This window comes from Oryctolagus cuniculus, chromosome 8 (genome assembly GCF_051225735.1).
Source record: "Oryctolagus cuniculus isolate XC-2025 breed Fujian yellow rabbit chromosome 8, ASM5122573v1, whole genome shotgun sequence".
Classification (NCBI taxonomy): Eukaryota; Metazoa; Chordata; class Mammalia; order Lagomorpha; family Leporidae; genus Oryctolagus; species Oryctolagus cuniculus.
The window spans coordinates 4,027,882-4,052,557 of record NC_142874.1 but is presented as its reverse complement, the minus strand read 5'-3'; the positions used below and the strand labels follow the sequence as shown (position 1 = coordinate 4,052,557).

At 42.7% G+C, this 24,676-nt stretch overlaps 2 protein-coding genes across 3 annotated transcripts in view; one reads left to right on the top strand and one right to left on the bottom strand.

Annotated features, from left to right (window-relative positions):
- The window catches only part of LOC149124800 (zinc finger protein 39-like), a 750,627-nt gene that overhangs the window by 354,037 nt on the left and 371,914 nt on the right, over positions 1–24,676 (top strand). The window lies entirely within an intron of this gene.
- Positions 15,042–23,243, bottom strand: LOC127486775 (regulator of G protein signaling 2-like). Of its 2 annotated transcripts, none has more exons than XM_051830991.3 (5): positions 23,084–23,243; positions 20,879–20,980; positions 20,719–20,780; positions 17,417–17,583; positions 15,042–17,140 (listed from the first exon to the last, which is right to left on the bottom strand). In XM_051830991.3, exons 1-5 carry the CDS (start codon positions 23,188–23,190, stop codon positions 16,946–16,948), a joined length of 633 nt encoding a protein of 210 aa, XP_051686951.3. In that variant the 5' UTR covers positions 23,191–23,243; the 3' UTR covers positions 15,042–16,945. The 2 variants fall into 2 exon arrangements, with proteins under 2 accessions (XP_051686951.3, XP_089157969.1); XM_089301843.1 differs by lacking the exon at positions 23,084–23,243 and adding an exon at positions 21,652–21,798.

Sequence of the window (24,676 nt, the reverse complement as noted above, 5' to 3'; positions counted from 1 at the left end):
CTCTAGCATTTTATTTGACATTTCTTTGATATTTTGAATTGTTTTACCTAACTTTATTTTTCAGAGCTAGTATTGTGATCCAGCAGGTTAATCTGTTGCCAGTGATGCTGGCATCCCATATGAGCACCATCTTGCATCTCGGGTGCTGCATTTCCTATCCAGCTCCTTGCTAATGCATCTGGAAAGCAGCAGAAGATGATCCAAGTTCTTGAGTTCCTGCCTTCCATACAGGAAACCTGGATGGAGTTCCAGCTACTGGATTTGGCCTGACCCAGCCCCAGTCAAAGTGGCCATTTGGGGAGTGAACCAGCAGATGGGAGCTGGATTTCTCTCTCTCTCTCTTTCTCTCTCTCTCTCTGTATCTCTGTCTCTGCCTTTCAAATAAGTAAGTAAATCTTTTAAAAAGTGAATTTTTTTTCAATTTTTTTCTCTAGCTTCTAGAATAGCATTCTCCCTTGGTGCTACAGCAATCTGTTGACTTGTCCTTCTCAATCTCTGAATAGAGCACAACACATCTCCCAAATGTTGACTTCCTGTCACAGATGTTGGCCTCTTCTGTTCTCTAAACTACAGACTCTTGAGCACCTAAATAACTTTCATGCATTAACTTGCATACACATACCCGAGGACTCCAAAATCTTAGATTGCAGGTCTGACTTAGCTTTTATTTTCAAATGACTGATGAGAAAGCATGTCAGGAAGACAGCATTTAGCCTTGTGGTTAAGATGCCAGTGTCACATACTGGAGTTTCTGGGTTTGATTCCAAGTTCTGACCCCTGACTGCAGCTTCCTGCCAATGCAGATCCTGGAAGGCAGCAGTGTGATGGTTCAAATGATTGAGTTCCCTGCTCCAAGGCCATCCCTGAACATTGTGTACATTTGAGCAGTGAACCAGAGGGTGAATCTTTCTTCTCTGTTTTTTTTTTTTTTTTTTGCCTCTCAAATTAAAACACAAAATAAAACAAAAAAACAGTGTCTGTGTCTTCCAATAAAATGGCTTAATGGCTAAAAGTATTTTCATTGTTAAATTCAGCAAAAATAATTCTTGGATGTAAATGATATGTGAATAATGTATAATTATAAATCAAACTTACATAATGGATAGAGAAGAGAGAAGATGTGGGCAATAATTTTTACATTTGGATTTGATACATTTTTGTCATGTAACCTTAAAAAGTCCATGTGAATGCATTGTGCCTAAGTTTGATGTCCTTAAAATTATGGGCTCATCTGGTTGAGGCAGGTAATATAGGAGAGGTACCTGACAACTCATCTTGCTTCTGCCCTAGAACAGCTAAGAGACACTGGCAAGTCATTTTACCTCTCTAGTTCTTTCTCCTTTGTAACATAAGAAGACTGTCTATTTATTTCTTTTTTCTTTCTTTCTTTTTTTTTAATTTAATGAGCATATATTTCCAAAGTACAGCTTATGGACCACAATAGCCTCCTCCCCCCCATATCTTCCCTCCCACCCACAACACTCCCCTCTCCCACTCCCTCTCCCCTTCCCCTTCACATCATGATTAACTTTCAATTATCTTTATATACAGAAGATCATTTTAGCATATGTTCAGTAAAGATTTCCACATTTTGCTCCCACACAGAAACACAAAGTGTAAAATACTATTTGAATACTAGTTATAGCATTAATTAAACACCTAAGAGTAATTGTGTATTAATTACAGAGTTCAACCAATAGTTTTAAGTAGAATATAAAATGCATCTTTTGTATTGTTGTGGCTTCCCCCCTGACCTCCCTCCCTCCCGTGGCCCTCCCCTCACCCACTCCCTCTCCCATCCCGCCCTTCGTCATGTTTCATTTTCAATTACCTTCATATATTGAAGATCAACTTAGTATATACTAAGCAGGGATTTCAACAGGTTGCACTCACACAACCGAACCAGGTATAGGGTATTGTTCGACTAGTAGTGTTGTTTTTGAGTTTCATAGTTAAACATATTAAGGACAGAGATCCTGCGTGGGGAGCATGAACCCAGTAAATCCCGTTGTTGATTTAACAATTGGCACTCTTATTTATGATGTCAGCAATCACCTGAGACTCTTGCTATGAGCTGTCTAGGCTATGGAAGCCCCTTGAGCTCAGCAACTCTGAATTTGTTTAGTCAAGGCCATATCACAGTGGAGGTTCCTTCCTCCCTTCAGAGAAAGGCGCCTCTCTCCTTGATGGCCTGATCCTTCTGCTGGGGTGTTGTTCACCAGGATCCTTCATTTAGATTCTTTTTTGCCACCGTGTCATGGCTTTCCATGCCTGTGAGACTCTCATGGACCTTTTAGTCAGATCTGAATGTCCCAAGGGTTGATTCTGAGGCAGGAGTGCTGTTTTGGGCATTTGCCATTCTATGAGTCTGCTGTGTGTTCTGCTTCCCCCGCAGGATCATTCTCTCCCTTTTGATTCTATCTTTCATTATTTGCTTACACTGGTCTTATTTGTGTAATCTCTTTGACACTTACCCTATCTTTTTGATCAGTTGTGTATTTATATTTGTCACTTTACCAAGTGTGCTGGCATTGGTACCTGCCTCCTTGGTAAGATTGAGTTGAAATCCCCTGGCACATTTCCAGTTCCACCATTGGAGGTAGGTCTGAGTGAGTATGTGCCGTCCTATATATCTCCTCCCTCTCTTATTCCCACTCCCATGTTCCACAGAGATCAATTTTCTGTTAATTTTTAAACGCTTAAGCATGGTTGTGCATTGATTGCAGAGTTCAACCAGTGGTCTTGTGTACAGCAAACCGAGCAACAACAACAACAACAAAAATACTAAAGGAACAAAATAGTAAGTTGTTCCTCAACAGTCTAGACAAGGGCTACTCATGTCATTGTCTCTCATAGTGTCCATTTCACTTCAATGGGTATCATTTTAGGTGCTCATTTAGTTGCCATCAATCAGGGAGAACATGTGATATCTATCCCTTTTGGACTGGCTTATTTCACTCAGCATGATGTTTTCCAGCTTCCTCCATTTTGTTGTAAATGCCCGGATTTCATTGTTTTTTTTACTGCTGTATAGTGTTCCATAGAGTAGATATCCCATAGTTTCTTTATCCAGTCATCCGTTGATGGACATTTAGGTTGATTCCATGTCTTAGCTATTGTGAATTGAGCTGCAACAAATATTGAGGTGCAAATGGCTTTTTTCACCCCTTTAATTCCATTTGGGTATCTTCCAAGGAGTGGGATGGCTGGGTCCTGTGGTAGTGCTATATTCAGGTTTCTGAGGACTCTCCAGACTGTCTTCCATAGAGGCTTTACCAGTTTGCATTCCCACCAACAGTGGATTAGTGTCCCCTTTTCTCCACATCCTCACTAGCATCTGTTGTTGGTTGATTTCTGTATGTAAGCCAATCTAACCAGAGTGAGGTGGTATTTCATTGTGGTTTTGATCTGCATTTCCCTGATGGCTAGGGATCCTGAGCATTTTTTCATGTGCCTGTTGGCCATTTGGATTTTCTCTATTGAAAAATGTCTGTTAAGGTCCTTGGCCCATTTTTTATTGGGTTGTTTGTTTTGATTCTGTGGTGTTTTTTGATCATTGTGTAGATTCTAGTTGTTAATCCTTTATCTGTTGTGTGGTTTGCGAATAACATCTCCCATTCTGTTGGTTGCCTCTTCGCTTTCCTGACTGTTTCCTTTGCTGTTAGGAAACTCTTCAATTTGAGGTAATCCCATTTGTTTATTTTATCTTTTATTACCCATGCCTGTGGGGTCTTCTCCAGGAATTCTTTGCCTATTCCGATATCTTGAAAGGTTTCCCCTATGCTCTCAATTAGTTTCATGGTGTTGTGGCGCAACTCTAGTTCTTTGATCCATGTTGAGTGGATTTTTGTATAAGGTGTAAGGTAGGGGTCTTCCTTCATACTGCGACATGTGGACATCCAGTTTTCCCAGCACCATTTGTTGAAGAGGCTGTCCTTGTTCCAGGGGTTGGTTTTAGGTCCTTTGTTGAATATGAGTTGGTTATAGATGTTTGGATTGATCTCCGGTGTTTCTATTCTGTTCCATTGGTCTATCCATCTGTTTTTGTACCAGTACCAGGCTGTTTTGATTATAACTGCCCTGTAGTATGCCTTGAAGTCTGGAATTGTGATGCCTCCGGCCTTGTTTTTATTGTTAAGGATTGCTTTAGCTATTCTGGGTCTCCTGTTTCTCCATATGAATTTCAGCATCGTTTTTCTAGGTCTTTGAAGAATGACTTTGGTATTTTGATTGGTATTGCATTGAACTTGTAAATTGCTTTTGGGAGAATGGACATTTTGATGATATTGATTCTTCCAATCCATGAGCATGGCAGGTTTTTCCATTTTTTTGTGTCATCTTCTATTTCTTTCTTTAGTGTTTTGTAATTTTCATCATAGAGGTCTTTGACCTCCTTGGTTAAATTTATTCCAAGGTACTTTATTGTTTTTGTGGCTATCATGAATGGGATTGATCTTAGTAGTTCTTCCTTGGCCCTGGCATTGTCTGTGTATACAAAGGCTGTTGATTTCTGAGCAGTGATTTTGTATCCTGCTACTTTACCAAACTCTTCTATGAGTTCCAGTAGTCTCTTATAGGAGTTTATTGGGTCCCCTATATATAGTATCATGTCATCTGCAAAAAGGGATAGTTTAACTTCCTCCTTTCCCATTTGTATCCCTTTAATTCCTTTTTCTTGCCTGATGGCTCTGGCTAACACTTCTAGGACTATATTGAATAGCAATGGTGAGAGTGGGCATCCCTGTCTGGTGCCAGTTCTCAATGGAAATGCCTCCAACTTTTCCCCATTCAATATTATGCTGGCCTTTGGTTTATCATAGACTGCCTTAATTGTGTTGAGGAATGTTCCTTCTAACCCCAATTTGCTTAGGGTTTTCATCATGAAAGGGTGTTGTATTTTGTCAAATGCTTTCTCTGCATCTATTGAGATAACCATATGATTTTTGTTTCTCAATTTATTAATGTGATGTATTACATTGATTGACTTTCGAATATTGAACCATCCCTGCATACTAGGGATAAATCCCACTTGGTCTGGGTGAATGATCTTTCTAATTTGTAGTTGGATTTGGTTTGCCAGGATTTTATTGAGTATTTTTGCATCTATGTTCATCAGGGAGATAGGTCTGTAGTTTTCTTTCTCTGTTGTGTCTTTTCTGGGCTTAGGAATTAAGGTGATATTGGCTTCATAGAAGGAATTTGGAAGGATTCCCTCTCTTTCAATCTTTTGGAATAATTTGAGAAGAACTGGGGTTAGTTGTTCTCTAAATGTCTGGTAAAATTCGGCAGTGAAGCCATCCGGTCCTGGGCTCCCTTTAAATCCTTTAGTAATTCTTTCAGGTAGCCAGGCGCCCTGTAATTAGGTGTGTATACATTTATAATAGTAATATTTTCCTGTTGGATAGATCCTTTAATCATTATATAGTGCCCTTCTCTGTCTCTTTTAATAGTTTTTATGTTAAAGTCTGTTTTGTCTGATATTAGAATGGCCACACCAGCTCTTTTTTGATTTCCATTAGCTTGGAGTATCTTTTTCCATCCTTTCACTTTCAGTCTGCGTGCATCTTTGCTGATGAGGTGTGTCTCCTGAAGGCAGCATATAGATGGATTCTCTTTCTTTATCCAATCAGCTAGTCTATGTCTCTTTGTTGTGGAATTAAGACCATTCACATTCAATGTGATTACTGTTAAGTACTGTCTTTTCCCCTTCATGTTTCCTGAAACGAGCTGTTTATGTATTTTGAACTTTGTGGGTTACTCTACATCACTTTTTTTTTGCAGTGAAGTTCTTGTTTTTGTATTTCTGTGTGCAGCACGTCTTTGAGCAAGTGTTGTAGGGTTGGACGCGTGGATACAAATTCTTTCAGTTTCTGTTTGTGGTGGAAGATCTTTATTTCCCCTTCATTCATAAATGATAGCTTTGCAGGATATAGTATTCTAGGTTGGCACTGTTTGTCTTTTAAAACTTGAAATACATCATGACATTGTCTCCTTGCCTGTAGTGTTTGCGATGAGAAGTCTGGGGTGAGTCTGATTGACTTACCCCTGAATGTGATTTGTTGTTGCTTTTCTCTGGCACATTTTAGGATTTGTTCTTTGTGTGTCACTGAACTGAGTGTTGCCACAATGTGTCGTGGTGAATTTCTCTTCTGGTCTACTCTGTTCGGAGTCCTGGCTATCTGTTGTATTTGTGTGTTGTTATCCAGCTGCCTTTGTTTAAAGTTTTCTGATATTTTTTCATTGAAGACGCCTTCTAATCCATTCTCTCTTTCCACCCCCTCAGGGACTCCTATTATCTGAACATTACACCACTTGATTGAATCTTGTAGGTCTCCAACCGTATTTTTTAATTTTTTAATTTCTTCTTCCTGCGATTGAACTGACTGTATTATTTCTGGAAGTTTGTCTTCGAATTCTGATATTCGGTCTTCTATTTCATCTGTTCGATTTCCGAGGGATTCCACGGTGTTTTTTATATGGTCAATTGAGTTTTTCAGTTCTAGTATCTCATTCTGGCTTCTCTTTAGGATCTCTAATCCCTGAGCTTGTTTTTCATTCAGCTCTTGACACTGTTTCTCATTATTTCTAAGTATTCTGATTATTAATTTTCTGAATTCTTTTTCTGGCATGTTTTCAACTTCTTCTTCTTCTGCCTCTGTTATGGTTGGTTTAGCCTGCTCCATTGGCAAGTTTATATGTTCTTCTATATTTGTTTTGTCTTTTTGGCATTCCGTCTGGGTGATTTTTCAGGTTGATTTCCCTCTACTATAGGCTGCTGTGAGTCTCTACCGATATCCAGTGTAATCAGGCTGCTCTACACAGCCTGCAGGTAAACAGACAGGATGGCTGCTCTCTGCCCACTGCAGCTCTGCATCCTGCACTTTTTCCCCACCAGCAGGCGCTATTCAGTTTTTTTTCTTGTAACTTGAGTAGAGGGGTGTCAGGACTTCGAGCTGCCCTCCCGGAGCAAGAAGTGTCCTGTTGCTCCGCTCCACCTTTGGGCTCCACCTCCGAAGGTTAGCGTGGAGGCAAAGACAGTTCTCCTTTAAGCCCAAATGTAAACAGACAAAATGGCTGCTTCCTGCCAGCTGGAGCTCGGGGGAGGCGCCAAGAGATACTGGCTTACTCAGTCTCTCAATTAGTACCCCTGAATTGTGCACTCTCTCCGCAGGCACCACTCACTCTGTTCCGTTTTCTATTTCCTCCCCCACTCAGTCGTGTGTGTCTCAGTGTCCATCCCAGGGTGTGTTGGGGGAGGGGCGGTGGAAGCTGTGCCGTGGTGCTGGGCGAGTGCCCCGTCTCACCTCGGCTTCCAGCACTGGTGCGTACACACTCCTGCTGGTGTCCTGAGTCTCAGGCGTCCGCATCCTCCTTGCATGTCCACCCTATCTCCCCAGTTTCATGAAGGGCTTCTCGATCCTTAAAAACTACAAATTCTCACCCCTCTTTGAACCTTCCCTTAGTGGACCTTCGCTGTGCTCCCTCCCTCTCTATTCCGCCATCGACAATGATGTCTTTCTATTTAAATGATTTACTCTACACATTCCTACCTTAAGGTAAGGTTCACATGACTGTGGAACATTTTGTGACTGTCAGGTCTTCTTCAATTCTACTGCACTGTTAACAGTGTAATAATCAAGTTGGCATTGAAGATGAAGTGCTAAACAACATAGGACTGCCAGGGCTTGTGGTTCTATTTGGAGTTACAAAGAATCATTTGAGTACATGGAAATTTTTAAATTTAAAAATAGAATCACTGAATTATTGTTCAGAATAAATATAGTTACTAAAATTTTTATTTATAATAATTGCATATTGCTAGTGTAATTTCTGATAGTATATTCCTAGTATTATATATTGTAATATTGGACAATAGTATATATTGAGTATTGTAGTTATATAATACTTATAGAATAACTAAAAGTATAGATAGCAATATTTATTGCTCCTCTTTTACTGAATTTGATCATAGCATATGTCAATAAACCTTTCTATTTTAAATTAATGATTAAAGAGAGTATCCACTGTTCAGCCTAATGGCTTTGGCCTGGCCCACTCTGCAATGCTGTGGACATTTGAAGAATGAACCAAAGGATGAAAGATCTCTTCCTCTCTCACTCCCCCTCTTGCTGTAACTCTGCCTTCAAATAAATAACTAAATTTGTAAAACAAATTATCCACTACAAATTGAACACAATCAGAAGGAAAAATTCAAATTGGAAAATATAACAATTTGGTAAAGATGAAGGTATTTGTACAGTAAAGAGATTGTTATGTGACCCAGAATTTCCCCAAATTTTATGGAGGAAAAGGAGCACTGGTCACTGACTCTCACCCTTGGAGATTTACTTGACTTCTCTATCTGTATTTTCTGGTTTGTTTTTTTTTTTTTTTTTTTGGCACCAGTATAATTGTCAATCCAAGTTTGCATCTTTAGCTATTGTAGAAGGCAGTTGATCACCTTGCCACCCACCTCCAGTTTGACACACACACACACACACACACACACACACATACTCACACTCACACTCACACAGTTTGGTTAGGAATGCAGTCAGCCCATTGGGAAGTTTAATCTCTCTGGGAAGCTTATAATTTCTATGACCATCTGATGATTCTCAGAGGATGCATAAATGCATAAAAAGAAACCAATTTTTGTAAATATGGTAATCAAAATATTAAAAGCAAAAAATGGTAGAGAAGATGTTCACTTTCTGAAAAATAGAAAACACACTATTTTCCCTATTTCTTTCCACTGAATACAACTGAAACGTTTGTACATTATAGAGAAAACAAACATAAAAAGTCTGAAGTGTAGGGGTCAGCATTGTGTGGTGTAGTGCATTAAGCTGCTGCCTGCAATGCTGGCATCCCATCTGGGCACTAGTTTGTGTTCCTGCTGATCCCATCTGCTCCACTTCTGATCCAGTTTCCTTCCAATATGCCTGGGAGAACAGCAGAGGATGGCTGAAATGCATAGGTCGCTGTCACACACAAGGGATACCTGGAAGAAGCTCCTGACTCCTGGCTTCAGTTTGGCCCATCCCTGGCTGTTGTGGCCATTTGGAGAGTGACCCAATGGATGGGAGATCTCTCACTCCCTCTCTCTGTAACTCTGTTTTTCAAATTAACAAATAAATCCTTAAAAAGAAAAAAGACTGAAAGGTAGAGAGAAGTAGGACAAACAGCTAGAGACTAGGACCCAAGAAATGAGATGGTGGAAAGTTCTCTAGCTTGTCCTTTGGCCTAATATATGTCAGACTTGGAACCCAACAACTGGTAACTCAGAAATGCCAGGAAGAAGACAAAAAAGTCCCAACAAAAGCTTTATTTCTTAAGCCCAATGATAAGGAAAGGGGCAGCCTCACAAGACAGATCTGTTTATTTTATTTTATTTTATTTTATTTTTTGACAGGCAGAATGGACAGTGAGAGAGAGAGAGAGACAGAGAGAAAGGTCTTCCTTTGCTGTTGCTTCACCCTCCAATGGCCGCCACAGCCGGCGCACTGTGCTGATCCGATGGCAGGAGCCAGGTACTTATCCTGGTCTCCCATGGGGTGCAGGGCCCAAGGACTTGGGCCATCCTCTACTGCACTCCCTGGCCACAGCAGAGAGCTGGCCTGGAAGAGGGGCAACCGGGACAGAATCTGGCACCCTGACCGGGACTAGAACCTGGTGCGCCGGTGCCACATGTGGAGGATTAGCCTAGTGAGCCACAGCGCTGGCCAAGACAGATCTGTTTAAACAATAACTGCCGACCTCTACCCAGGCCAGCAAATGCTGAAAGCAGAGTATAAACTGCAAATCTAGACAAGCTGAAAACCAGGGCCATCCATAGAAACCAGCAGAGAGCTGCATCTCCACACCTGTCCAAAAGGAAAAGGATTGTCCCTCCTTGCTGGGGGCCAACTATAAGCCAGCAGGGAACCTGGACTTATTTCCCATTTGAGAACAAAGCAGGACCTCTTCTGTTGGAAGAGCACAGCCCAAAACAGGTGCAATAGGTTTGGCTAAATAGGATGTAGGTTCTCATCATAATTACTCAGACTCAGAAAATCACCTGTCATACCAAGAATGAAGCAAATCTCAACTTGAATAAACCCAGACAATCAGTAGATACCAACAATGAGAAAGCAGAGATGATGGAATTATCTGACAGGGTTTAAGGCAATAATTATAAATTTGACTGCCTATATTTGCAAAAGACATGATTGTCTCTATAAAACAACAAATTCAAGAATCTACAAAAATAAAATCCTGAAGCCAATAAATCCAGTGAGGTCTTAGGGTACAAGATAAACATGAAACACAGTAGAATTTGTATAAAACAGCAATGAATTACAGGCAACAAAATGAAAAGTCTGATAGCAAGTATAGCCACTCAAGTGAAGAAAGGGATCAGCTTTAGAGCACAGCAGTTTATGCCACTGCATGTGATGCTGGCATCCCATGTGGCCACCTGTTCAGGTCCCAGCTGCTCCATTTCCAATCTAGCTTCCTACTTAACGTGCCTTGGAAAGCAGCAGAAGATGGCCCAAGTCTTTGGGTCCCTGCACACACATGGGAGACCCAGCTGAAGCTCTTGTCTCCTGGCTTCCTTCAACTTGGCCCAGCCCTGGCTGATGTGGCCATTTGAGAAGTGAACCAGAGGATGGAAGATCTGTGTGTGTGTGTGTGTGTGTGTGTGTGTGCCATGTGCTTCTCCTTCTCTCTATGACTGCCTTTTAAGTAAATAAATCATAAAAAAAACCCATAACTTGTAAATCTAACAAAAATGTGTAGAACATGTATATTGAAAACTACAAAACACTGATTAAAGAAAAAATACAAGTAACATTGTGTAAAAAAACAGTAAACAAATAAACTGGACATTGAATAATCTTATTGACAGAGGAGATAGCTCTAAAAAGTAAGTACAGAAAGTGATGCTTTGAGCTATATTATTTCAATAAAATGCTATAATTGATGTATGAATAAAATACTGCAGGAGATAAGAAGAAATTATTCATCCTGCCTGGAGTTCATCTGTGAAGTTTTGAAGAAGTCCAATTTTATCAAAGAGCTGAATAATGTTAGGATCACCTCAATCAGAGGATAAAAGGCTATTTTAGGCACAAGAACAGTGCGTTCAAAGGGCTAAAGGTGTGGCACCAAACAAGAGGCTGACACTGACACTGACACAGAACAGTGAGATCTCTCCCTTGGTAGTAGACAAGGTGCTTCAAGACAGAGCTTGAAAATAGTTCTTGCTAACGCGCACTCTGGGAGACTGCAGATAATGACTCAAGTATGTGGGTCCTTGCCATTCCGGTGGGAGGTCCAGATGGAGTTTCCAGCTCTTGTTTTTGGCCTGGCCCAGCCTAGGCATTTATGGGCAACTGAGGAATGAACTAGTGGATGGGAGGAGCTTTCTTTATCTGCCTCCATCTCTCTCATATCTAAAATAAATAAGTACAAACTTAATCATAAGGATGAAGATTATCTTGATCATTAGTCTGGTGTATCATCACAAGATTGGCACAATAGTTGGATAAACCTGTTATTCTTGATGATTTCAGAAATAATTCAAGAGATTTTTTTATGTCATTAAACTTGATGAATTCCTTATTTATTTTTTTGACAGACAGAATGGACAGTGAGAGAGACAGACAGAGAGAAAGGCCTTCCTTTTGCCATTGGTTCACCCTCTAATGGCTGCCACAGCGTGCTGATCTGAAGCCAGGTGCTTCTCCTGGTCTCCTATGCTGGTGCAGGACCCAAGGACTTGGGCCATCCTCCACTGCACTCCCGGGCCATAGCGGAGAGCTGGCCTGGAAGAGGGGCAACCGGGACAGAATCTGGCACCCTGACTGGGACTAGAACCTGGGGTGCCGGTGCCGCAGGTGGAGGATTAGCCTAGTGAGCCATGGCACTGGCTGAATTCCTTATTTATGGAAGGATTACTCTTGTTATTATGAAGTAAATGGAAAGTATGTCATCACAAAACTTAAAAGGAAGGAAGGATGGAGGGAGGGAAGGAGAAAGGGAGAATGAGAAATATTATGCTCTTAAGATTGTATATACAAAATACATCAAATCTGTTCCCTTGACATACATAAATTCTAAAAGGTAAATAAAGTAATGATTTCAAATTTTAAAATATCACATACTGTATTTTGATTAAAAGATTATTTTTATAGACAAAGATTATTTTGGAACTAAGAGAAAGTTGTGACCTAGCTAAAATAACTTTTACATTTATCCTATTCAAAGAGGATTTGTTATTAAAAGGCAGAGTCTGGAGTTTAGTTGTTCAGTCAATACAAATTCATGGAGGGGCTGGTGCTGTGGCTCAGCGGCTTAACACCCTGGACTGAAGCATCGGCATCCCATATGGGTGCCGGTTCTAGTCTTGGCTGCTCCTCTTCTGGCCCAGCTCTTTGCTATGGCCTGGGATAGCAGTAGAAGATGGCCCATGTCCTTGGGCCCCTGCACCCATGTGGGAGACCCAGAAGAAGCTCCTGGCTTCAGATTGGTGCAGCTCCGACTTTTGTGGTCCTCTGGGGAGTGAACCAGCGGATGGAAGACCTCCTGTCTCTACCTCTCTCTGTAACTCTGTCTTTCAAATAAATAAAAAATAAACCTTTAAAAAAATTCATGAAACATATAGAATGTGCCTTCCCAGGCAGTCAAGTCTTTTTGTCTCATCACTTAGTTTTTTTTTTCTCACAAGCATTTGTCAAAATCCAGAACTACCTTGTTTTATTTTGTGACTTATTCATTACCTTTGACCCCAATGGATTGTAAATTCCACAGGGGCAGGAATTTCCTTTCTTCCTCTAGGTGTCACTAGGGCCTTATTTGAGTAGGTACTCAACAAGTATATTTTGAACCTGAGGTTGGGCTGGAGATTAATGAACCGTTGTACCTTAAGATGTTGAGCTGAGTCTTGAAGAATGTGTCAGATGTGGGAAGATTAAGGGAAGAGGGAGCAATCCAGACAGAAGGTCATCACGAGTAAAATCATGGTGTTTTTGTTTATTCTAATCGGGAAGGCAGCAAATGGATAGAAGCCATGATTTTATGTTAGATATTTTTGGTAAAAAAAAAATAAAGTTGTCAGGGTAGGGACATATTCTAATGAACATCCAAATCCAGACAGAATTTTGGAGCTGGAAGCATTTTTATTGATCTAGTCAACTCCCTTAGAGATGAAGTAACTGAGGTCCCAAGGGATGATGGTTACTGGGTTAACCAGAAAGTTAATGCTGTATGATCAGAATCTTATTCACTAACTTAAATCCAGTGCTCTTTCCATGGTACTTTGGAAATATTTGAAGAGAAAACAATATATGGTAAAATAGGTGTTTATTAAAAGAAATCTTGGGCCAGCACAGTGGCATAGCTGGTAAAGCCACTGCCTGCATTGCTGGCATCCCATATGGGTGCCAGTTCGAGTCCCAGTTGTTCCACTTCCCATCCAGCTCTCTGCTATGGCCTGGGAAAGCAGTAGAAGATGGCCTAGGTGCTTGGGCCTCTGCACCCACATGGGAGACCCAGAAGAAGCTTCTGGATCCTGGCTTCGGATAGGCCTAGCTCTAGCTTTTGCGGCCAATTGGGGAGTGAACCAGCTAATGGAAGACCTCTCTCTCCCTGTCTGCCTCTCTTTTTCTCTGTGTAATTCTGACTTTCAAATAAACAAATAAATCTTAAGAAAAAAAAATCTGACTCCATATGTAAGATGAATTGGAAAAAGGAAACTAATATGAGAGAACCCACAAAGACTATGAAGTAACATTGGCATGACACAAATGAAGCCTTGATGATGGTAGTGAATATGTGAAGGAGAAAGAATAGATACCATTGGAGGTTAAACAAGCACAACAAAATCAAGTGCTACTCCTTCAATGGTTCACCCTATGAGAAAATAGCTCTTGCCCCATGGATATTTTTGTTCAGTCCCACCTAGAATATTTAAATGATTTGTTTTCAGTTACATTTTAAAAAAATATTTTAGTTATTTGAAAGGCGGAGTTAGAGAGAGGCAAAGTCAGAGAGACAGAGAAAGATAGAGAATTTCTATCCACTGGTTCACTCCCCAAAATGGCCATAATGGCCAGAGCTGGGCTGATCTGAAGCCAGGAGCCAGGAGCTTCTTCCAGGTCTCCTTCCTTTGGAGCAGCGGCCCAAGAACTTTGGCCATCTTCCACTGCTTTCTCAGGCCATAGCAGAGAGCTGGATCAGAAGTGGAGCAGCTGGGTCTCAAACTGGTGCCCATATGGGATGCCGGCACTGAAGGCAGTGGCTTTACTCACTATGCCTCAGTGCCTTCCCCTTCAGTTACATTTTAAGAACACATTTTTGATTGACTTATTTATTTGAAATGCAGAGACACAGAGGAGAAAGAGAGAGAGGGAGGGAGAGAGTGAGATATTCCATCTGCTGATTCATTTCCCCACATGACCACACTGGGTGGGATTGGGCCAGGCCAAAGCCAGGAGCTTCTTCCAGGTCTCCCATGTGGGTGCAGGGGCCCAAGCACTTGGGCCATCCTCTGCTGCTTTCCCAGGGGCATTGGTAGGAAGCTGGATTGGAAGTGGAGTAGCTGGGAAAGGAACTTGTACTCATATGGGATGCCAGCACTGCAGGTGGTGGCTTAACCAGCTATAACACAGTACTGGCTCCCCACTGTATGTAGTTTCAATTAAGAGTTTGTTGGGGGCCAGCAATGTGGTGTAGCATGTAAAGCTACCACCTGCAGTGCCAGCATCCCTTATTGGCACTGGTTCTAGTCCCAGATATTCAAATTCCAAAATACATCTCTCTACTATGGAGACCTGGAAGAAACTCCAGGCTCCTGGTTTTGGATTGAGCCCAGCTCCATCCTTTGAATGCACTAGCAGATGAAAGATCTCTCTCTCTCTCTCTCTCATTCTATCTCTCTCTGCCCCTGCCTCTCAATAACTCTGCTTTTCAAATAAAAAATCTTTTAAAAAAAAGTTTGTGCATCATTCAACCAATCAATTATTTAATTAGATCATCAATGAGCAGTGGGTCCTGAATATCTTCCAAGACTGCAACTTTATTAATTACTTTGAAAATGAAGTAGAGTATGTCAGAATGGTACAGTTATTGATCATTTACTTGAGAAAGAAGACTTATATACCCTTGAGGGTAGTTCATGGAAATGAATCGATCTGAGCCTTGACAAATGAGTAAAATTCAAGTGAACAGAGTATTTTGTTTTAAAAAAAAAACTTTTTAAACAATACACTTGAAAGGCAGAGAAAGAGGGAGGGAAATTGGATCAATAATAGGAGATAGTTTATCTTGGGCCCCATAAAAAAAGCCTGTATCAAATATTGCTGATAGGAGTAGCAAGGCAGAAAACAAACCAAGCTATTAGAGAGAAATTGTAGTCTTAGGCACAAGAGTTTACCATGATTTTAGAGCCAAGGAGTCCAAGTTTTCTGAGCATAAATGTAATATGAGAAAAATGATGTTAAAATAAATTTTCAAGAACAGGTCAGAAGCAGGACACAGGTACTGAGGCCTTCTGAGATCCAGGTGAAGAATGACAACACCAGCGAGGAAGCAGGTGGCTGCAGTAAGAGAAGGACAGGGTGCCTGGGACATTCTGAAGGTAGATCTGGTAAAGTCTGTCAAGTTGTGGATGATGACCTTACCCTTGATGATCATATGGAAATCTGTTTCTAAGAAAATAAGATTTGAGTCTCCATCTTTTCTCTCCATTTCCTCCCCAGTAGACAACCATGTCTTCTACTCTTTTTCAGATCACTGGCCCAGATAAGCCCATCACAGATATTTGCCAAAATACAGTTCCATGGAACATGTCAAAGAAAGCTTAGAACCAAGGGGGGAAAGACAAAAGAGGGAGGCCCATGTTCCCCTTATTTGGCTCTTTCTTCATTGGAGCAATTGAATAACCTAACATTGGTGCTTGTCTCCACACCCTTCACTTCTATTTAGTTGGTTCTTAATACTCATGAAGGGCTTTAAATCAAAGTCCTATTGTTCTTATTAATGACCTTGATCTTTAAAAAATTATACCAAGAGGCTTGACACAGGGTGGTTCTAAGGATGTGCTGTAACTTAGGTTTAGAAAGTTGTATCTTCCCTGCTACCCTCATCTGAGAATCAGAGAATCACTCTGGGGGATGCCAGCTCTCCAAGGACAGGCACAGCAGCAGATGCTTCTGCTTCCCTAGACAGATGTTTCCCCTTGGGCTTGACATATTTCCAACTATTAAAATCAAATCAACTCATACCTGGACTCCAAGCATTCAATGGCATTATTTATCAAAAAATGTATTAAAATATCCAAAGACCACTTCAAACTTCTGCTGCCTTCAAGACAGTTTTTGGCACTTGTAACAGACACTGTAGCTTTCTACACATGAGCACCCACTCTATTTCACAAACTATCTAGCAATTCAAACAGACCATTTCAGGTTCAACCATGCATAAGAATAGTATGGATGATCTGGAGTCACAAGAACTTCAATACTCTTGCACAGAGCAAACCTGCTAATGTTAGGACTCGAAACTGAAAAATAAAGCCACTATGTGGTAACATGGACGGGTTTAGGGAAAGATGTACAGCCAGCTAGCCAAGACCACATAATCTCAGACATTGATTTTTCATGTGTTTGGATAAATTGTGTTATCTTCCATTTCATATTCTTGCTTTTCCAGTGAGACCCTCCACATTCAGGCCACATATTCTTTCCATGTGTCTGTAGAGCAGTGGAAGTTATCCTGATACAAGATTCTCCTAGACAGTCAGCAGCTTCCTGATTCACTACCCAACTTGGAATCAGTAGTTCTGAGAGATGTTTCCCAAACAACCAGGCTGAATTCAATGTCATTCTCTTTGGTAGGTGATAGCCTTCTACCTCAGGATGCAGAAAGACATGTCTCTCACTCTGGGGCTCCCTTTTTCAAATCATATAGCATGGTGCTCTGTGGTGATTTGTGGTTTTTTACACAAGTTCTGGTAGAATTCTGATGCCAAGAAATGGGGATAGGAGTTATTCTCCATCAAGCTGTAAACCCTTTTCTGTGCAGATGTAAAACAGCCAGTTGTAGCATTTTGTATATTTTGGACAATAAGGATTTTGGTTTGGAAGTCTATGTTTACCTGAAATAAAACAAAAAAGCAGATTACTCAGTATTCATTCCTAGAGAATCACTCAGTACCCATTGCTCTGCTATTTGAAAATGAAACACAAAAAGAAGCTGTACCATGTGATGAGCTTCACCTGCCAGGTCTTCAGATACAGTTGAAAACCAGAATGCCAGGGGAGATATCCTTTCACCATTCCTCACCCCTGGCTTAATCTAATGTCTAATTCTTTTGCTGCCTCTTGGTGCCAAGGATGTCCACATTATGCTGAAATGAGTATTTTTATCTTACCTCTTTTGGGGCATCTTTTTCTATGAATTCTATATATATTTCCTTTGCTTTTGAGGACAGCTTCTGGGATGATTTGATTTTTTTGAAGTCTTCACAAGCCAGCCAGAAGTCTATATTTTCTTCACAGAATTGAGATTTTAAAAAGGCCCTAAAAACAGCCACACCATCTATAAAGATAGAAGAGATGGGAGGAGAAAGAACACAGAATATGAAGAACTGAATAACCAAATAATTATCACTTAGCTATTTTCTAGATTTCATTCAAACACATAATCCTCAGAATTTAGCTCTTTTAAAAAATATTTTATTTATTTGAGAGGCAGAGTTACAGACAGTGAGAGGGAGAAACAGAGAGAAAGGTCTTCCTTCCATTGGTTCACTCCCCAAATGGCTGCAACAGCCAGAGCTGCACCGATCCAAAGCCAGGAGCTAGGTGCCTCCTCCTGGTCTCCCATGTGCGTGCAGGGGCCCAAGCACTTGAACCATCTCCACTGCTTTCCCAGGCCACAGCAGAGAGCTGGATAGGAAGAGAAGCAGCTGGGACTAGAACCGGAGCCCATATGGGATGCCGGCTTTGCAGGTGGATGATTAACCTACTGTGTCATGGTGCCAGCCCTCAGAATTTAGATCTTTAAAGACAAAGATGCTGGATGGGAACAAGATGCTGGGATTCCAAGATGCTGGAATAGGGAACAATTTACTACACTAGGCTAGAGAACTATGCTCATAGTGAGGACTGTGCAGATCATTTGTATGGTTCACATGGTGGCACAGATAAGTACTGAACACAGGGAAAACACCTAGGCATTGCTCTGCTTGGAGGAGAGGGGGTGGGGGTATGATCACAACAATAGAGGTACAAAGAGCTATCAAGAACTGTATGCCAACTAACTTGGAAAACTAGAAAAAAAGAATAGATCCCTATGGGTCAGCACCATGGCTCACTTGGTGAATCCTCTGCCTGCAGTGCCAGCATCCCATATGGGCACCGGGTTCTAGTCCCAGTTGCTCCTCTTCCAGTCCAGCTCTCTGCTGTGGCCCGGGAGGGCAGTGGAGGATGGCCCAAGTGCTTGGGCCCCTGCAGCTGCACGGGAGACCAGGAAGAAGCATCTGGCTCCTGGCTTCAGATTGGCGCAGCAGCAGCCATAGCAGCCATTTGGGGAGTGAACCAATGGAAGGAAGACCTTTCTCTCGGTCTCTCTCTCATTATCTATAACTCTACCTGTCAAATAAATTAAAAACATAGATCCCTAGACACAAGCCACCTACCTAAATTGAGCCATGAAGACATAAAAAACTTAACTGACCAATAACCAAGATGGAAACTGAATCAGTAATAAAGAGCCTCCCAATAAAAAAAAAAGCCTAGGATCAGATGGCTTTATTGCTGAATTCTACCAGATATTTAAAGAACTAATTCCAATTCTTCTTGGGTTATTCAAAGCAATTGAAAGGGAGGTAACCCTCCCAAACTCCTGAAGCCTGTGTCACCTTAATTCCTATACAAGAAAAAGAAACAGGGAAATTGTTCTGTAGTTCTTTCTGTGATGAACACAGATGCAAAAATCCTTAACAAAATACTGGCCATTTGAATCCAACAACACACCAAAAAGATCATTCATCCAGAACAAGTGATATTTATCCTTGGTATGCAGGGGTGGTTCAACATTCACAAATCAATGAGTGATACATTACAATAACAAACTGAAGAAAAACCATATGACTATCTCAATACATGCAGAGAAAGCATTTGATAGTATATAACATCCTTTCATGATGAAAACCTTAAGAAAATTGGGCATGGGAGGAACATTCCTCAACACAATCAAGGCAATTTATAACAAACCCATGGCCAGCATACTATTTTTTTTTGACAGGCAGAGTGGACAGTGAGAGAGAGACAGACAGAGAGAAAGGTCTTCCTTTGCCGTTGGTTCACCCTCCAATGGCCGCTGCGCTGTGGCCGGCGCACCGTGCTGATCCTAAGGCAGGAGCCAGGTACTTCTCCTGGTCTCCCATGGGGTGCAGGGCCCAAGCACTTGGGCCATCCTCCACTGCACTCCCTGGCCACAGCAGAGAGCTGGCCTGGAAGAGGGGCAACTGGGACAGAATCCGGTGCCTCGACAGGGACTAGAACCTGGCGTGCCAGCGCCTCAAGGTGGAGGATTAGCCTATTGAGCCACGGTGCCACCCGCCAGCATACTATTGAATGGGGAAAAGTTGGAAGCATTTCCACTGAGATCCAGAACCAGACAAGGATGCCCACTCACCATTGCTATTCAATACAGTACTGGAAGGTTTAGCCAGAGCCATTAAACAAGAAGAAATCAAAGGGATACAAATTGGAAAGGAGGAAGTCAAACTATCCCTATTTGTAGGTGACCCCACTGAGACACTACTGGAACTCATGGAGTTTGGAAAAATGACTAGATAAAGAAATTATGGTGTATATATATACACTATGGCATACTAGTCACCTGTAAAAAAATGAAATCTTGTCTTTTGCAACAAAATGGATACAACTGGAAACCATTACACTTAGTGAAATAAGCCAGTCCCCAAAAACACAGATACTATATGTTTTCCCTGATCTGAGTTAACTTATAGAGTACCTGAAATGTAATGTATTAGAGTGCAATGAACATTTTGAGATTCAATGATTGTTTAAAGCCCATCTCTTCCATTGAGGAACAGTGGGTTTTTTTTTCTTCATACCATTTGCTGAACTCTTACTTAGTGTAGGATTAACTGTATGATCATTAAGTAAACTGAAAGTAGCTCATTGTAAAGAGTGGGAAGGAGAGAGGGAGAGGAAGAAGAATTGGAGCATGGGTGGGAGGGAGGGTAGCATGGCAAGTATCACTATGTTCCAAAATCTATACAAATGAAATAAATGAAAGTTATACAACTTACATAAAATCTTAACAAATTTTAAAGAAAGACAAAGATGCCAGTAGACAAAATACTTAAGTATAAAAACAAATACTTATGTTTGCTGTTGATGCAAAAAAAATGTCTTCAGGGGAACCACAAATTCTCTGGGAACAAGTGTCTTGTAAACAATATATGCAATGGAAAAGTGGACAACTTCAACTAAGAGCACTGCCACTGTGCTGTTTAAGGCTAATTTGTCTTCCCCACTCAGAGTCAATATGCTAAGAAATAAGGGGAGAAAAAGATATTCTAGGCTCCTGTGACTATTGAGTGCATTCCTCCTCTTGTGAGCCACTCATTTGCTGTGGAGACACACCTTTCTAGACTCTTGCAATATTTGCAGTAGATCAAATTCAAGGTTAACTCACATTTGCTGGCCAGCAGCTCCTCGAATCCTTCTGACCACAGCAGTGCTTCCTCTGGGGAAGGCCTGCAAGAGAAGTTTTCAGTTAAGAGGGCACATATCAGGTCCCCTTTCCAGCTCAGCAGTGAGCTGTTCAGGTTTGTGAGCACAGGATTCTCACTTACTTGCTGAAAGTTTGCTGTTTGCTTTTCTTGCTGGTTTCGGGCTTCCCAGGAGTGGAAGAATTTTGCAAGAAGGAACTCAATCGTGTCTTCCAATCTTTTAATCTTAAAAAAAAAGTCACTAAGTGGCCATGCTTGAAAACACAACTACAGCTGAATGTATTTTTATCCAATAAAGCTATCTAGTAGCTACAGGCAAACCAAATGAGACAAAACCAAGTAGCAGCCTTATCAACCTAATATTTAAACCCAGCACTGAAATACTGAATAGTTTTCTCAGACTATAACTACTAGTGTTAAGAGTAAAGGTAGGAACTACCTTAAAATTCACAAAAATATTATCTCAATATGCTGCATACCCAAAAAGCACATACTGGGGCCCAGTACTATGAGTTAAGCCATCCACCCCATATTGGCAATGGTTCAAGTCCAGGCTGCTCCACATTCAATCCAGTTCCCTGCTAATGCACCCAGGAAAGCAGTGGAGGATGCCCAAGTCCTTGGACCCCTACACCCAGTCAAAGACCCTGAAGAGCTTCTGGCTCCAGCCTAGCCCAGCCCCTGTGGTTGTGGCCATTTAGGGAAGTGAACCAGAGGATGGAAGACTTCTTTTTCTGCCTCTCTAACTGCGACCTTCAAATAAACCTTAAAAAAAATGAAAACCTTAAGCTATTTCTGGCCCACAAAGAGCGGCAGTTCACTCCTTCCCCTTCCACCCATGGTCCTGGATGCACCAGAGGCCATGCATAGGGAGTGACACTGGCCCTCCGACCTACAGTGCTCTTTTGAGGAAGATTTGTTCCACAGTCATGACTGCCTGAGAACAGCTTTATCATGAAAAGGTGAGAAAGGACTCAAAACGAGATCTTCAGCCAGCAAATGCTCTTCCCCTGATATGGTCAGGCAGATCGGATTAAATTAATCAGATTCATGAACTGGAAAACCACGCCTCCACCCCTTATGTATCCCACCTGTATTCACCCACCTGCCACTCAGACCATTAACCATGCCCCTTTGGGGACTGAATAAAAAGGGTGGAGCCTGCTGGGCCCACCCTTGTTCTCCCAAGCCTCCAGGCACAGCTTTTGGCTGCCCCTCATCTGTTTGCCTGCACCTTGTGGTTTTGTGGTCATTCCTGCCTGCACGGTTTTTCCTTTCCCCGTGACTCTGACCCGTGATGGCCTGCACGTGGCCCTTGTTCACCTCATGCCTCTTGGTGTGGGCGGCCTTCTGGATGCCTCTGGAGCCTGCTGACTTGCCTTGCTGCTGCTCTCTGGCCCACAGGCTCTCCCTTGCAGGCTCTGGCCTACTCCCTGGAAAAGCCTGGTATGCAACTGCCGGTTTAAATTTCTGATTCCTTTCTCTTAATAAAGCCTTCACCTTCCTGTGTATTTCTCTCACACTCTAAATGCTAAGCCACACCACGCTGTCTGATTTACAGAAACTCGATATTTAGAATTGTAAGGTCCCGGGTTTCGGCACCAATGTAAGTTCACCACAAAACACACCAAACACCGGAGTAAGGTAAAGGGTTTATTGGGGAAAACCCGGCAAGCTAGAGGGGAGGGGCAAGGAAAGAAAACAAGTAAGAGGGAAGAGAGGAGAGGAGAGAGGGGAGTGAGAGAACGGAGCCGACAGAGCGCCGCGTGTTCAGAAACAGGCCCTTTTAAAACTTCGCCAGGGGGCGGGCAGGGAAGGAGGAGCAGAGAATCCCATTAGGATGGGGGTGGGGCTGACACCAGTGGTTGGGCCATGTGGCCGCCTGGCTTGCAGCAATGGCAGTGGGTGCTAGAGCCTAGGATGGTGTCAGGGTGTAGGTCTCGCCAGAGATAAGACTGTGCCACTTTCCCAACAAGAATTCTTATCTAAATAGACAAGAACACTTTAGATATCAATCTTAATAATTTTAAAATAAAGGTAAATGATTTCCCGCCACCCAGCAGAAGCACACGATGTCGACCAGGGATCTCAGCTGCGCTGAGATGCACGCAGAAGGCCGCTCCATAAGGCCCCAGCGCGCCTCCACCCTCCTCCTACCAAGCCCTCCCGAGTGTCCACACTCACAAAGCCAGCACAGCCCTCGTAGATGTAATTTCCCTGAGTAAATTAGCATCGTGCGCTTGGTTTTTCTGCAGAGGCTCAGGCTACAGTGTTTCCCAAAGTGCCCCATATACAGCAAGCCGACCTGACAGAGAGGAGCCTACTCACAAGGACCGTTTCATCTTCTGCTTTTCCACACTCTTGGTGTCACTGCCTACGCTCTCGTCCATACCTCCACAGTCGGGCTGAATCTCCATAAAAACGACACTTAGCATTCGCTGATCTCAGTACAGAGTAGCGGCCTGCAGTTCACCACAGCTTTTATAGCCTGCCAGCGTGGGGGCGGGGTCTCTCTGGGCCAGCCCCACCTCCTAAAGCGAGGATTGGCCAGAGGCCTACGGCAGGGGCAGAGCCTGAGCAGGCGCGGGGCACGAAGGCCGCTGACTGGCTGGAAGCCTGGGAGCTGCTGACACGTGAGACTAAGGCTTAGAACATGATTTGGCGGGACACCTCCAGTGGCAGGGCGCTGAGGGCAACGGGTTTTTCCAGGCCGCAGTCCTGTGGAGCAGTCTGGCTCAGGCCCTTCTGTGCCCAGCCTGCCGAATCCCTGCCTGCAAGCTGAGCCGGATTCCAGAAAGAACACACTGTGCCTCTGCTTCCCTCGCTGGTGGGCGGGCGAACCAGGAACTGCAACATCGGGCCGGGAAGTCTTCGGGAAGAGAGCAGGAGACAGTGACTTTGTCCAAAGGCGACACCTGAGCTGGGCCTACTTTTTGGGTCAGCTCTGGAGCCCGGAATCCTGGTGGGCAGGGAGGGAGAGTGAGGCACAGTGAGCTTGGCACTGGGACACACCAGGGTCCTTGGAGTTCAGCAGTGCAAGCAGTCGGGCTTGCCTCCTCCGTCACTGCTGGTCAGCTTAGAATTTACCAAAACTTTTAACTGGCAAAAACAATGTGTATAGGGGTGCGGTGGGGGTGAGAGCAGCTTACTTCAATGAGCTGTATTTGTAAATTCTTCAGAAACCACCCCTCCCTGCTCCTGCAGACTTAAATGATTGGTCAGGACAGAGTCCCTCAACTATGAAGTGAGTCAATTTTGGATACTATATGACAGTGTGTATTCCAGTGGTTCTCTCCCAGGCCTGTAGTGGACAGTTAGGTTAACAGTAAGGCATTAGTTACTGTAGACACTCTCCTTGCTTTGCATTAGATCTATCAGAAGAAAATATGAAACCTGTGTTTGAATATTGGATCCAGTCAGCATGTTCTTAGGGTGAGCTGCCAGTACTAAGAACTCCAGGTTTGACTTGGAGAGCAAAATCTCTGTTGTTACTAGGGAGAACAGTTAGGTGTAAAGGAAAACCACTCAGACATCAGGAAGACAAAACAGAGTTCTGTGGGGCTGGCACTGTGGCGTAGAAAAGATTCCATCTGCAGCGTCGTCAGCCCATTTGGGCACCGGTTTCAGTCCAGGCTGCTCCACTTCTGATCCAGCTCCCTGCTAAGCTAATGCACCTGGGAAATCAGCCCAAGATGACCTAAGTGCTTTGGCCCCTGCACCCACGTGGGAGACCCAGAGGAAGCTCCTGGCTCCTGGCTTCGGTCCAGACCTGGCTGTTGCGGCCATCTGGGGAGTGAACCAGCGATGGAAGAGCTCTCTGTCTCTCCCACTCTCTAACTCTGCCTTACAAAAAAGGTTTGTGCATTTATTTTCACTTATTTGAAATGCAGAGAGTGTTCTTACATTCATTATTCATTCTCC